Source organism: Eubalaena glacialis, chromosome 17 (assembly GCF_028564815.1).
Source record: "Eubalaena glacialis isolate mEubGla1 chromosome 17, mEubGla1.1.hap2.+ XY, whole genome shotgun sequence".
In the NCBI taxonomy this organism is placed as follows: Eukaryota; Metazoa; Chordata; class Mammalia; order Artiodactyla; family Balaenidae; genus Eubalaena; species Eubalaena glacialis.
Genome location: NC_083732.1, coordinates 46985061 through 46999117, shown reverse-complemented (window position 1 = coordinate 46999117; position 14057 = coordinate 46985061). Strand labels below are relative to the sequence as shown.

Below are 14057 nucleotides of genomic sequence, written 5' to 3'. Positions count from 1 at the left end.
TCCTAGAGAAATGGAAATAAAAACAAAAACAAACAAATGGGACCTAATGAAACTTCAAAGCTTTTGCACAGCAAAGGAAACCATAAACAAGATGAGACGACAGCCCTCAGAATGGGAGAAAATATTTGCAAATGAAGCAACTGACAAAGGATTAATCTCCAAAATTTACAAGCAGCTCATGCAGCTCAATATCAAAAAAACAAACAACCCAGTCCAAAAATGGGCAGAAGACCTAAATAGACATTTCTCCAAAGAAGATATACAGATTGCCAACAAACACATGAAAGAATACCTTATTTCTTTGTTCTATGCAACAAAAGTTCTCGAAAGAGTTGTTTATACACTTTTTTTATACTCAATTCTTATTCATCTTAAAAAGTTTTATTTTTTATTAGGTAATACATGTACATGGAAATAAATTCTATTTCTGTACCTTAGCCATCAAGCTCCCATCACTGGAGGCAAAAATAATGATCAGTTTCTTGCATAATTATTTCAGAGATAGTCTATAAATTCAAATATACACATGGTATGTATGTGCAACACAAAGAGTGAAGCCTAATGTAATATATGGACTTTAATTAATAATAATGTATCAATACTGCCTCATCAATTGTAATAAATGTACCATCCTGGGAATTCCCTGGCAGTCCAGTGGTTAGGAATTGGCACTTTCACTGCTGTGGCAGCCTGGGTTCAACCCCTGGTCGGAAAACTAAGAGTGGCACAGTGTGGCCAAAAAATAAATAAATAAATAGATAAAATAAATGTACCCCCCTAAATAACGCAAAATAATAATAATAGGGGAATCCTTGCTAGAAAAAGGGGGATATATAGATAGGAACTCTGTACTATCTGCTCAATTTCCCATAAAACTAAAGCTTCTCTGAAAAATAGTTTATTATTACTATTATTAGGCCATGCCTCTTGTGGGATCTTAGTTTCCCCACCAGGGATTGAACCCGCACCCTCATCAGTGAAAGCCTGGAGTCCTAACCACTGGACTGCCAGGGAATTCCCCCAATATTATTATTTTTTTAAATCTACCTCACACTACTCTTAGGTCAAAAAGAAAATCAAAGATAAGAAAATCAGACTTTGTAAAAAAATACCAATAATAAACGCACTGCATGGTATACTAGTTTCAGTTAAAGCAGAGCTTACGGAAGAGTTGGTAGACATAAATATACAGTAATAAATAAGAATATAAGTAACTTAAGTATCACCATAGAAATTAAAGAACAGCATATAAGCCTAGAGAGCAGAAAGAAGGAATTAGCAAATTCAAAAGCAGAAACTAAAGAATCAGAAAACAGAAAAATGATAAAAGTAATAAATATAAATGCAAGAAGTGGTTCTTTGAAAAAAGCAAATAGCAAAAGAGATAAACTGTTAGCTAATAGAGGAAAGTGGATGGGAGATTTACTTAAAAAATTAAAAATTAATTTATTATTAAATATTTCAGACATACCGAAAGGTACAAACAATAATGTTAGGCACACCTGTGAAACAACCACCAACCTAAAAAATAAAACATTAACAAAGCATTTGAAGCCCATGTGCACTTCTCAATTACATCTCCCTCTGGTTCACCACTATGTTGAAATTTTAGTGTTTATCATTCCAGTGCATTTCTTTTTAATTTTATAACATATATGTTCCTAAAAATTTGTTATTTTATATCTTTTGAACTATTTAAATGCTATATACTCTTCAATGTGTGAAGAATAAGTGTTTGCTTAACCATTTGTTAGGTTATACATGTTAGTAGATATAGCACTGGTTCATTCTTTCTACATGTTTCATACTAGTGCATTGCATAAATATACCAGAGTTTACTGATTATTTCTTATTAATGACAATTAAGTTTACAGCTTTTTAAAACTATAAAGTGTTGCCATGAATATTCTTGTTATCTGTAGGTATTTCTTTGGGCACACGTGCAAGAATTTTCCTAGAAGTGGGGTAGGCACATGTAATTTTACTAGATAATTCCTAATTGCTCTCCCAAGCACTTGTGCCAATGTAGACTACTAAATAATTCCAATTGCTGCAATGTTCATCAACAGGGAGCCAGGGAGGCTTACTTTTCACTCGACATTTTAACTGTTCATGGCATTTCACGTTTTACAATTTTTTGTATTTTATTTAAATAAATTTTCACAATAAGCTTGTGGATTAGGTTTTATTATTGACAATGCACCGTTTCCAGATGAGGAAACAAAAAATCTCTTCGTTTTGAGACAGTTTCCTTTCTTTTTTTAAAAAAAAGTCTTACTTTCCAACCTCGCTGACTGCACCTTTTTCCTGCCAGCCCTGTAAAGGTTGCTTTTTGGCCAGTTCACTGGGCTGGGAGTCCTGAGTTGGCTGCGTTCCCCACCCCTCCTCCGCCTCTCCTAAGCCTGCTCCACACTCCGCCCCCCCCGCGGCTGTCGTGGCTCTAAAACGCGGTAGGACGACGCGGTTTGAACCACTGGAGACACCGTAGTCCCTCCCCTTCTTCCTCTTCCCCTCTCGGCGCTCTGAGGGCGCCCTCCGCCGCGCTGGAGAAGGCTGGGCCGGCGACTTCCGGAGGCGCGACGCGTCGCGATAGGTTCAGGCTTGCGGCGCCAGCGCTCTGGTCACAGGAAGTACCGCCGTCTCTCCCTCTCCTGAGCCGCTGTCGCCGAGCTTGGAGGGCTGCCCCGGAAGTCCTCCCCTTTCCCCGGCCCGCGGCAAACATGGCGGTGGACTCGGCGATGGAGCTGCTATTTTTAGACACTTTTAAACACCCGAGCGCTGAGGTAAGCCTTCGCGACTTGATTCCGACCTTGTTTCTCGAATTGGGGACTCTTACAAAAAATCGTTAGGCGTGTCTCGACTGTTCCTCGTGCCGATTGCCGCTTTAATTCCTCACACACACCCTCCCTCCTCCTAGCTTGGGTGTGGGCGTCGCGTCTGGGGGGGTGGGTGGCGGTTGCCACCCCCAACCCCCTACATTTCCCTGCAGTAGTTGCGGCCCCGCGTCGTCTTTGGTTGAGTTGGCTGCTCTACTTGCTTTGGTCCCCCACCCACCTCCCCAGCCCCCTGGGTCCGCTTTGGGCCTTGAAAAGGATCATGGTTCTCAGGTTGACCTCAGGTGATGTTTTGGAAGGGGTCTCGGACACCTTGTGTTTGACAGTAGTGTTAGTGACCGAGCGGGTCACGTTGGCTTCCTGGTTCCCAAATCCCTTTTCCTAGGTCTCTTTTCTAACGGAAGTTATGCCACCCAGATGTGACACTCATTCGGTTTAGGATTGCGGTGTTCTCCAGTTTGTCCTGAAACTTTAATAGAACTTATCTCTTGGAACGATTTCACACGTTAGGACAAGAAGAACTTACACAGAACGTCCTTTGTGTGCAGCATACTTGTGAAGAGGAGAGAATTGTAGTCAAACTGTAAAGGACAATTGTGTTGTCGTTTTGAGGGGCGAGAGTGGGCTGTTGTAGAGTAATCGTTCTGTATGAACTTGAGCGCCCCTGAATGCATGACTGTTTCTGCCATATGTAAATTGAATAGTCAACCGGCCAAGAACGTACAGCAATGAAGTTCATAGAGAAATTCAGAGAAACCCTAGAGTTCACATTTCTCTTTCAGTGTAAACTTAATTTAGAGAACTTTTTGTTGTTGTTGTTTAAATTTGGCTGCGCCGGGTCCGGGATCTTCTTTGCCGCGTGCGGGGTCCTTTTCTAGTTGCGGCATGCGGGATCTAGTTCCCTGACCAGGGATCGAACCCGGGCCCCCGCATTGGGAGCGCGGAGCCTCAACCACTGTACCACCAGGGAAGTCCTCTAGAGAACTTTTTTTAAAAAATTGAGGTATAGTTGATTTACAATATTAGTTTCAAGTGTACAACATGGTGATTCACAATTTTTATAGATTATACTCCATTTAAAGTTATTATAAAATATTGGCTGCATTCCCTGTGCTGTACAATATATCCTTGTAGCTTATTTGTTCTATACATACAGTAGTTTGTACCTTAAGAGAGAACTTTTCTGTCTTCAGAGGTAGGGATGGTAGTGGGTAGCAGTTGTACTTTGGTACTTGTTAAATAAAAAGTTTGACAACCTTGGTCTTCTGATTATTTTATCGAATGGTTTATAGGTCTATAAAAATCAAATATTTGGAAACTTTAGCATATCTTACTAACAGTGAATTACCTTGTGGTCTCTCATTTCATGTGGGTCAATTAGCTCTGTTTGTTCAATGACCATACTTTTCTGACTGCAGTTCCAGCTAGGCTTTAGAAAACTCACAGTGGAGGCAGTAGTTGGATAAGAACAAACCTATCATGCGTACAGAAATAGAGAACAGTTAAAAATGAAAAAAAAGCATATGATGAATTAGTTTAGTAGTTTACTAGATCAGGAAAGTTAGCATTCATTCACTTACCATATATTTAGAAATCTAGTATTCATTCATTCTTAAGCAAGCATTGAGGACCATGGAGAGGATAGGACCGGTAGTAAATACCTTCTGGCATTGATGGAGGAAGGCTTAGTAGAGATCATATTTGAACTGAGTCTTGAAGTAGGAGTAGGGGTTTTTTGGGGATATGGAATATTGGGATGTTTGTTCTCAAGGAGTTTATAACTAGTATTGGACATGAGGTCCACAAAATTATGATTCAAGTTAGATTATGATGAGTGCATAGAGACAGAGTAGAAATTTCTTGAGGTTTGTCTCCTTTATTTCCAAAATGCTTATGAGTGTCTGATATATTAGGACCCCAGTCAATATTTATTTAGCTCCCTTTGGTGGTACAAAAAAAGGCTACATGATTTCAGAGGAGGGACAGATCACTTTTCATTTGAGAGTATCAGGGAAGACTTCATCAAGGCAGGTGGCATATGAACTTGGTCTTTGGTGGAAGAGAATATGTTCCACAGTTATATATAGGAAAGGAGGGCATTCTCCTGGAGTAGTCAGTCCTTTGGAAGGGTATGCTGAAGTAGTAGTGTGAAGTGGCTCCTGATAGGCAGTTTGAAGCCAAATCACAGAGTTCCTTAAATGGTCAGCAAAGGAGTATGGGCTTTATTTTGTAAGAAATAAGTAGTTTTTGAGCAGGCAAATGATATGATTAGTAAAATTAAGGTAGGTTAGTACACCAGTACATTGGTACATCAGTAATGCCTAAAATGGTTCAGAATAATTAGAGGTGGCAAATTGAGAAGAAAAGGTGAGACATAATGAAAACTTGAGTTAGCAGATGGGCAGTAATCATTGATAGCATTTATTTTTTTAAATTTTTTTAATTATTTTTTATTTTTTTAAATTTTTAAATTTTTAAAAAATGTTTTGGCTGTGTTGGGTCTTCGTTGCTGTGCGCGGGCTTTCTCTGGTTGTGGCGAGCGGGGGCTACTCTTCGTTGTGGTGCGCGGGCTTCTCATTGCAGTGGCTTCTCTTGTTGCGGAGCACGGGCTCTAGGTGCGCGGGCTTCAGTAGTTGTGGCTCGCGGGCTCTAGAGCGCAGGCTCAGTAGTTGTGGCGCACAGGCTTAGTTGCTCCGCGGCATGTGGGATATTCCCGGGCCAGGGCTTGAACCCGTGCCCCCCGCATTGGCAGGTGGATTCTTAACCACTGCGCCACCAGGGAAGCCCGATAGCATTTATTGAATGCTTATTTTGTGCAAGACGCAGTGCTTTGGTAATTTAAATACATTATCTCTAATTCATGAATCAATTTTGAAAGATAGTTATCCCCATTTGATAGATAAGGAACTGAGCATGAGAAGTTAGGTGACTTTCCTAAAGTGGCATAGCTGAATTAAGACATACCAATGCACATTTCCTGGCTCTAAACCTGTGCGGTGCTGTGTCCCAGTGGGATTAAGGAGGAGGGAATAGGTACAATATAAATTTTGGTTGTAGAATTGACAGGATGGCAACTGATTGTGTGAGAGTAGTTAAAAATGATAGAATTCTAGTTATAGAGAACTGGTGGAACTAGAGAACTGGTGGGGCCATTGTTAGTCATAGAAGAGTCTGGAAGTGGGTTTGAAGTGGCTTTGATGGGAACAAGATATTTTAGTTTTTGATTTGTTTAGTCAGACACCAGATAGATTCTCACAGTATGAAGTTGGGAATCTGTTTAACAGTTATTTATGAAAAACACTTTTGAAGGTGAGGCATAGCTCTAGGAGGGGCAATACAGGTAGCAAAACCAAAAACCAAAATTTACTGCACTTGCTTTCAAAGGAATTTGTAACCTGGTAGGGAAGACAGGCATTTATTCAAGTTTCACAAGGGGAATATGTAAAGGGGTTTGAGTAGTGCTAAATGAATTACAAATTGTGTTGCGGTTTGTATGCCACTTTTTAAAAAATAAAAAAATATGTTATTTTAGTAAATTTTAATTTTATTATAGAATAATTAGAATTTACAGAAAAGCAAGGGCTTTCATAGTTCCATCTTTCGTAGTCTCATCTATCATTAACAACTTTCTTAAGTTTTTCACAAGTCCTCTAGTAATTAAAAAAATATATATATACATACACACGTACACTTAAATGTATACACCCACCACACACATTAAGGTACTGATAACTATAATACTGTTTTCTGGTTTCTTTTCTCACCTAACAATGTGTTGTGCATCTTTATAAATGAAGAAGTACACCTATACAACATTTTAAAAGTAAGCTTCATTTTCAAACATTCTCTCTCTTTTTTGACTAGGTAACACACGTATGAGGTACCAATTCAAAAGTGTGTACAGTAAAAAGTAAATCTTTTATCCCTGTCCCAAGCCATCCTGTTTCCCAAGATATTCTGTATAATATCATTTTTATTGGTTATATAATAATTCTTTAAGTGGTAATGCTATTATTTATATATTAAATTCTCATACATTTAGGCTTCTGACTTTTTACAGTGATATGATATTCTTTTTTTTTTTTTTGATATGATATTTCTTGAGGCTAAATTGTTTTGTATGTCTTTAATTAGTTCTTTATTACTTTCCAGAGTGAAATTGCCGGCTTAAAATTCAGTCTTACGAGGGTGATTGATGTTAGAAAGTCCTACTTCATTTTAGAGTTTAGGAAACCAATTTGGAACTCATGCAAACAGCAGTGATAATGGAAGTGGCAGGAATAGATGACATAGCCTTAGTTTACCCTTAGGAGAGGATAGGGAAGAGAAGATAGTTGCAGGAATAGGAAAGTAAGGAGAGACAGCTATACTGTGACCTTTAAACACACAATGACTTCTTCCTTAGATAGATGTGGCTGAGTCATGGAACCTGACCAGTCTGTCCTTCACTTTACAGGTACCTCTCTAATCATAAACCTTCCATTCCATGATTTCCCACTGTCAACCTGTCTTCCTAGGTTTAGGTACTCTAGATATTTTAAGCCCTGCTTCATTGTAATATTTTTAACTTTGAAAACACAATTCAGTCAACTCTTATTAAGCACCTGTTCAAAGTCTTTCAGGCTTCCCTGGTGGCGCAGTGGTTAACAATCCGCCTGCCAATGCAGGGGACACGGGTTCGAGCCCTGCTCCGGGAAGATCCCACATGCCGGCAGGGCAACTAAGCCCGTGTGCCACAACTACTGAGCCTGCGCTCTAGAGCCCGTGAGCCACAACTACTGAAGCCCGCGCGCCTAGAACCCGTGCTCTGCAACAAAGAGAAGCCACCACAGTGAGAAGCCCGTGCACCACAACGAAGAGGAGCCCCTGCTTGCTGCAACTAGAGAAAGCCCGCGTGCAGCAATGAAGACCCAACGCAGCCAAAAATAAATAAATAGATAGATAGATAGATAGATAAATAAATAATAAAAAAAGTTTTAAAAAAAGTCTTTCATTCATTAAATGAATATGCTCAGCACTATGAATATAACAGTAAACTGAGATTTGGTTCTTGTCTTCTTGAAATACCACTCCAACAGGAGAGTTAAAAGAAGCAATTAGAATTTAGTTTGATAAGCACTCATCTAGACTTGATCTGACTTAGCTTTTAAGAGAAAGTTGACATCTGAAAGGAGTTGGGAGAGGAGCGTGGAAGGGTTCTAAGCAGAGACAGTAGCATGAGTGACAGCATAAAGATGAGGAAAACCAGGGTATGTTGGGGCTATAAATTTGGAGTGGTGAGAAGAGACCATACTTGTTTATAAGACCAAGGAATTTGGCCTAGTGTCTAGAACTAGAGGAGTGACAGCAGAAGTGGAGGGAAATGCACAGATTTGAGAGCTGTTTAGAGGTTTAATCAATAGGACTTGATGTTTGGGTGAAGGAATTATTTAGGTGAGAGAGAAAGAGAAAGAATCCAAGGATGATAATGTTTTCTCTCTTGGCCATTGTCTGGATTGTGGTGCCATCACTGATGTAGGACAGTTTAGTTTTGGACTTGTTGAGTTTTTGGTGCCAGAGGGACATTCAAATGGAGATGTCCAGTTGACAGTTGGATATAGTGGTCTGGGGCTCAGGAGAGAGGTCCTAAATGGCGATACAAATTTTTGGAGTTGACTTCTGGCTGTGAACGAAAAACTTATTTCTTGTAATTCTATTGATTGTGTTTAGCTACTCTGCCCTATTTTCCTCCCACATTTTGCCCTCTACGCTTGGTGAACTATGCTTGTAATTTCTTGAACCTTCCAAGTTCTTGTTTGCATTCCTTTTGCACATGCTTCTCCCTTTGCCTAGAAAGCTCTTTCTCCCTCTGTTCCACTGATTCTTGTTTTCCTTAAGCACTTACTTAGATCAGGTGCTACTTCTTTTGGGAAGCCTTCCCTGACACTCTTCTTTTCCCCCCACAAATATTTGCCCACAGTCTGATTTAGGTAAGTACGCTTTTGAATTTTCATAGTTTCCTGTGTGAGTCTGTAGCATAGCAATTTATCTATTCATCTACTACAGTAGATTGTACCTTAATGGCAGGGATTATGTCTTGTCTTTATATTCTCAGGACCTAGCATACCTTGGAACATTATAGACATTTAGTAAATGTTTCAAAATAAATGTTGAATAAAAGTGGTAGCAACTAATATAAAAACTCTTCTACTTACAAACAAAATAGATTTTGAAAGGCTATTTGTAAAACCTCAAGTTCATTTTTTTAGGTCCACAGTGACTACACCCTAACTACTACTAATACCATTCATTAATTAGCAGGGGGCAGGGTGGAAGGAGGTTAGAATAAATAAAGTTTTGTTCTAAGTTTCCTTTGTAAATATTAATGAGAATTTTTAACCATATAAGCAAAGGAGCTTCTGTATAGTAGACTTTTTAAGTAGAGGAGTTCTTTACAGGACGGAAACAGAACCAAAGTTTGAGGCAGAATGCTTATTTCTTTTATATAAATCTACTGTAATATTTATTGAATACCTACAGTGTATTTGTAATAATTAGGATACAATTTCAGCTGCTTTCATAAAGTCAGGATAACAGTGGGTTAGATAAAATAGGGTTTTCTCTTTCAATCTGGTTTTAAGAATTCTAGGGCTAATGTGACAGCTCTGCATTGTCAGAGACAGGTTCCTCTCCCATTCTTAGGGAATTGCCTGCATTGTCCAAGACAGCTTACCGTAACATGTGTTCTAGAAAGGCAGCAGAGTATAGAAGAGGTGGCAGGAGTTTCTGAAGTCTGAATCTTCCCTTTAAGGACATGACCCAGAGTTGCCACATAATTTCCATTTACATCCCATTGATCAGAATCTAGCAATCACATGTTCACACTGGCTTCCCAGGATATGGGAAATTCAGTTTTTAGTTTACTTTTGCCCAACTCAAACTTCTCTAGAAGAAGAGTTGTATTGGAAAACAAACAGCAATCAGCCACACTTTGCATTCATCCTGTTTCTTTTGTATCTTTGAGATTATAAAGTACACTTGAATAGTTAACATTATGTTAAGATTTCTATACCTATATATTTAATTATATTTAATCTCTGAGCTTAAAATGCAAAATTGGAAAGTCATCCTCTGTCACATTTTAGGAAAGACTCATTTGACTAGTCTTTTGGTCTGTTGATAGGCACAGTATTCTTTGCAGCTTCAAGAGGCACTTAGGACTCAGTCTTTCTAGATGCAAATAATATGAACCATTCTTATTATAAACTTTGACCACTAGGTAATGATGTTTAGCTGAACTGCTAGGAAAAGTTGATATAAAACAGTCGTCCAAAAACAATGTAAAAAATTTCTTTTAAAATTATTGATCGCAAGAGCTACATTTGTCTGATCTTGTGTCAAATGATACATAGAAATAAATGTACACTAAATTTATGCTATCCATTTATGTTATTATAATAAATTCTTAGTTTGTGGATTTTTTTTCCTTTTTTAAATTTGAGAGGGTTTACCTTAACTGTTCGGTGCCTAAATGGCTTCCCTTGATCTCTTGATATTAGTATGTAAGTTTGGTAAATTAAGCTAATTTAAGTAGAGATTCACAATCTCTCATCTATAATTCAGAAATTCAAAAATGGCAGAAAAATCTGCCCTAAATACATCTGGCCATGTGCTCTGATTTGAACTGATACGATGCTAGTTATAATGTTTATTTAGTGTGACTGTTTATACATGTTGCTGCAGAAGTATTAATGTTTTGGTTACAAGGTACTGCCCCAGAAGCCACTGGGGATGTTAAGAAATATGTAGTGTTTGTATCATTTGCTTTCTAAAAATCTAAAAAGTTAGGATTCTGTTTTGTCTTTGGCTGGCGCTGCCTGGTGTGCGGGATCTTAATGCCCTGACCAGGGATCAAGCCCGTGCCCCTTGCAGTGGAAGCGCATAGTACTCATCACTGGACCGCCAAGGAATTCCAAAAGTCAGGATTCTGAACGGTGTCTGGCTCCAGAGGTTTCCAGTAAAGGATTGTAGGTCTATATTGGCCTAAGCAAAACATCAGCAGGGAAGCAGATGCAGGAAATGTTGGTATACAAATGGAGAAATTTAACTAGGTACATTTGATCGTCAGATATTTTTAAGAGTGGTTTTTAATACCATTATAAATCATGTAATAGCACTGTTTTAATGATGTGGTGTTTATTTTAAAATTATTTGTGGCATTCTGAATGAAACAAATTGAAGTGAATAAATTTTGAATAGACAAAGTGTTTTGCTTACAGTATATTCCTCTCCCCCTTTTTCTTAAAGCAAAGTTCTCATATAGACGTGGTTCGTTTTCCATGTGTGGTTTATATCAATGAAGTCCGAGTCATACCCCCAGGAGTAAGAGCCCATAGCAGCTTGCCTGACAGTAGAGCATATGGGTAAGTCAGTTTTCTTTTTTGAAAGTACTTTTGACTAAAGTTGATCTAGAAACATACTCTTAAATGCAAAAATTTAAGGTAATATTTTGTAAGTAAAAAACAAAAAACCTAAAACTTTATTCAGTTATGGTTATGCTATGTTGCATTGTAATTGACTTTAGGTTTTCTGTATAATCCATATATTATTATAAACTTGAAAAGAGTCATTATCTGACCTGAGTACTAGATTAAGTTTTTCTTTCTTCATTTCTTTTTTTTTAATTGGTGGAAATAGGTTTATATTTTCCAAACCATTCTAGGGTGGCACAGTATAGTAGATGAAGTATTTTTAACGTGACTTTTTCCTTGAAAGTAAATAAGAATGAGTCTGAATATTTAGAAATATATCTTTTATTATGTTGCTACATTTTTTATTATATTATTTTATAGTATCAGTTTTCATGACTTATTGGTGATCTCCTTAGCCTGATACGTGTGTCTTTTTATAAATATGTAGCTTCACATTAGCCATTAGTTGTACTGAGCACGTAGTTATTTGAGCATCATTTCTCTTTCTTAGGCTCTTTGTGAAATAAACCAAATGTAAGACATGGTTCCTGATGTAGAGTTTTTTTTTTTTTTTTTTTAATCTTTTTTTAATTTTAATTTTTTGGCCATGCAGTGCGGCTTGTGGGATCTTAGTTTCCTGACCAGGGATTGAACCTGGGCCATGGCAGAGAAAGCACCAAGTCCTAACCACTGGACCTCCAGGGAATTCCCTGTTGTGGAGTTGTTGATAATTTTAACAACTGACATAAAACAGAGGAATTTGATCTTTGTTGTAACATGAATAATCATCTTCTTCTGATTTTAGTTACATGAATTGGAGATGAAAGCTAAATTTTGGTTATAGAAACATGAATATGTATAATAAATATATCTGTGGGTTTTTAGCTTATGGCCTAGGTGTTACTCTTACGTATCAGTGCCACATTTTGTTATGTCCATGCTGTGATAGCTCAGTTTCGATTACCTGAAAGAGTTAAGCCAGCTACAGGAGTGACTGTTAATGGTACAGATTCAAAGTTAAGGGCTCATTTCTTCATAATTGTGAAAAGTAGTTGGTTATTCGTAGAGGTAGATATAAAAATCTTCAGATGTTTTCAGGTCATTCAAAGGTAAAACAAATACAAAACAAAACAGTAAGAATGATTAGTATTTATAATGACAAATCATTGTAATTGACTTCATATCTTTTTTGCCATGTGTAAGGAAATAAAAACTCCTGTTTTCCTGTATTTCTTTCTACTTTTCCTATGTGTGTAGAATGAGAAAGATGGAGTAATGATAGTGTATCCAGCAGTCTTCTCTAACTGTACTGCTTTTGGTCAAGAAAGGTCTATTAGTTATCTGTTGCTGTATAACAAACTGTAGCAAATTTAGCAACCTAATCCCCCACTATTTCTGAGGGTCAGGAACCTGGGAGCTGCTTGATTGGCTCAAGTTCCCTCATAAGGTTATAACTAAGATATAGGCTTTGGGTTGCAGTCTCAGAAGATTTGACTGAGGCTGGGGAATTTTAGAAGCCTGTTCACATGACTGTTGGCAGATCTTCAGTTCTTTGCCAGGAGATCCTTTCTATGGGTTGCTTATGTCACAGAATGTATTTTTGCAGGGTGAGTGATCCAAGAATGAAAGTGAGAGAGCATGCCCAAGAAGGAAGCCACAGTCGCTGTATTTTATAACTTAATATCAGAAATGGCATACTGTGACATACTTCAATATACTGCTTTTACTATATTCTGTTGATTACATATTCTACTGGTACAGTGTGGGAGGGAACTACACAGGGGTGTGAATACCAGGAAGCAGGGGTCTTTGGGGGCCATTTTGGAAGCTGGCTACCACAGCAGGCAATATGAATCTCTGCCATTAGCTGCAGTGGGTAAGAGTATTTATTACATTTCCGCTCTTCTTATCTCTCTCCTTTTTCTTAGCTGGGCGTGAGTGGCTGTTCATGTTTTAATAGTTCCAAATATGAAATTATTATCAGAAACAACTTTATACACAGTATGCTGTAGAACAGTAAAATAAGGTATTGATTCAGTAATACAAATATGTAAGATGTTGGGAAGCCTGAAATCTCAAGGTTGAAAGTAATGTTATAGATGATATATTTGTGCAGCACACTTTATGATAGTATTTTTTCTCATTATGAAATTCAGAACTATGTCAGGTAAAATTAAAACCCCTGTTATCCTTCCATTCTGAGAGAATCTTAACATTTGAGGCCATGTGTTTTTAAATTTATATGTGTGCGTTTGTATATATATTTTGTCTTTTGTGTTTTGTAAATGTGGTATCTTATGTGAGGTTAGGTTTTAGAGTCAACAAGTTTTAAGATGAAAGTCTAGTAGAGTCAAATTACCATTGATTCTTTAAATCGCTTTTCAGTGACCAGGACCTGAGTCTTTGGTGCCTCCAGAGGAAAGAATTTGCATTTCAGTCCTTTTTCCTTTCCTTGAGATATTGGAGGCCAGGGTCTGGTTTGAAGAGGAAGGATAAGACAGAGAGACTAGAGCTGTTGAGCACATATAGTTGAATTTGTGTAAGATAAAATGTATGATTCTGCTCTGATCCCACTGCATGCTATTCTGTGTATTCCTTTATTTCATTTAACATTATGTCAGGAGTACTTCACATCATTTAAATTTATTTGAAAATATGATTTCTAATGACTGCATAATCTAACAAATCAATGTACCCTTATTTATTTGGCTAGTTCTTAAAGTGGAGACCATTAGATGGTTTTTAGTTTTCAAATTATTAGTATAATGCACCT

General features: G+C 37.8%; 1 protein-coding gene across 1 annotated transcript in view; it reads left to right on the top strand.

Moving 5' to 3' along the window:
- The first annotated feature begins 2563 nt into the window (after positions 1-2563).
- Positions 2564-14057, top strand: part of VIRMA (vir like m6A methyltransferase associated) — a 59979-nt gene continuing 48485 nt past the window's right edge. Inside the window, exons 1-2 of the mRNA XM_061171714.1 lie at positions 2564-2783; positions 11121-11236. Coding sequence (XP_061027697.1) covers positions 2721-2783; positions 11121-11236 — 179 coding nt within the window. The 5' untranslated portion in view covers positions 2564-2720. The remainder of the gene's footprint in view (positions 2784-11120; positions 11237-14057) is intronic.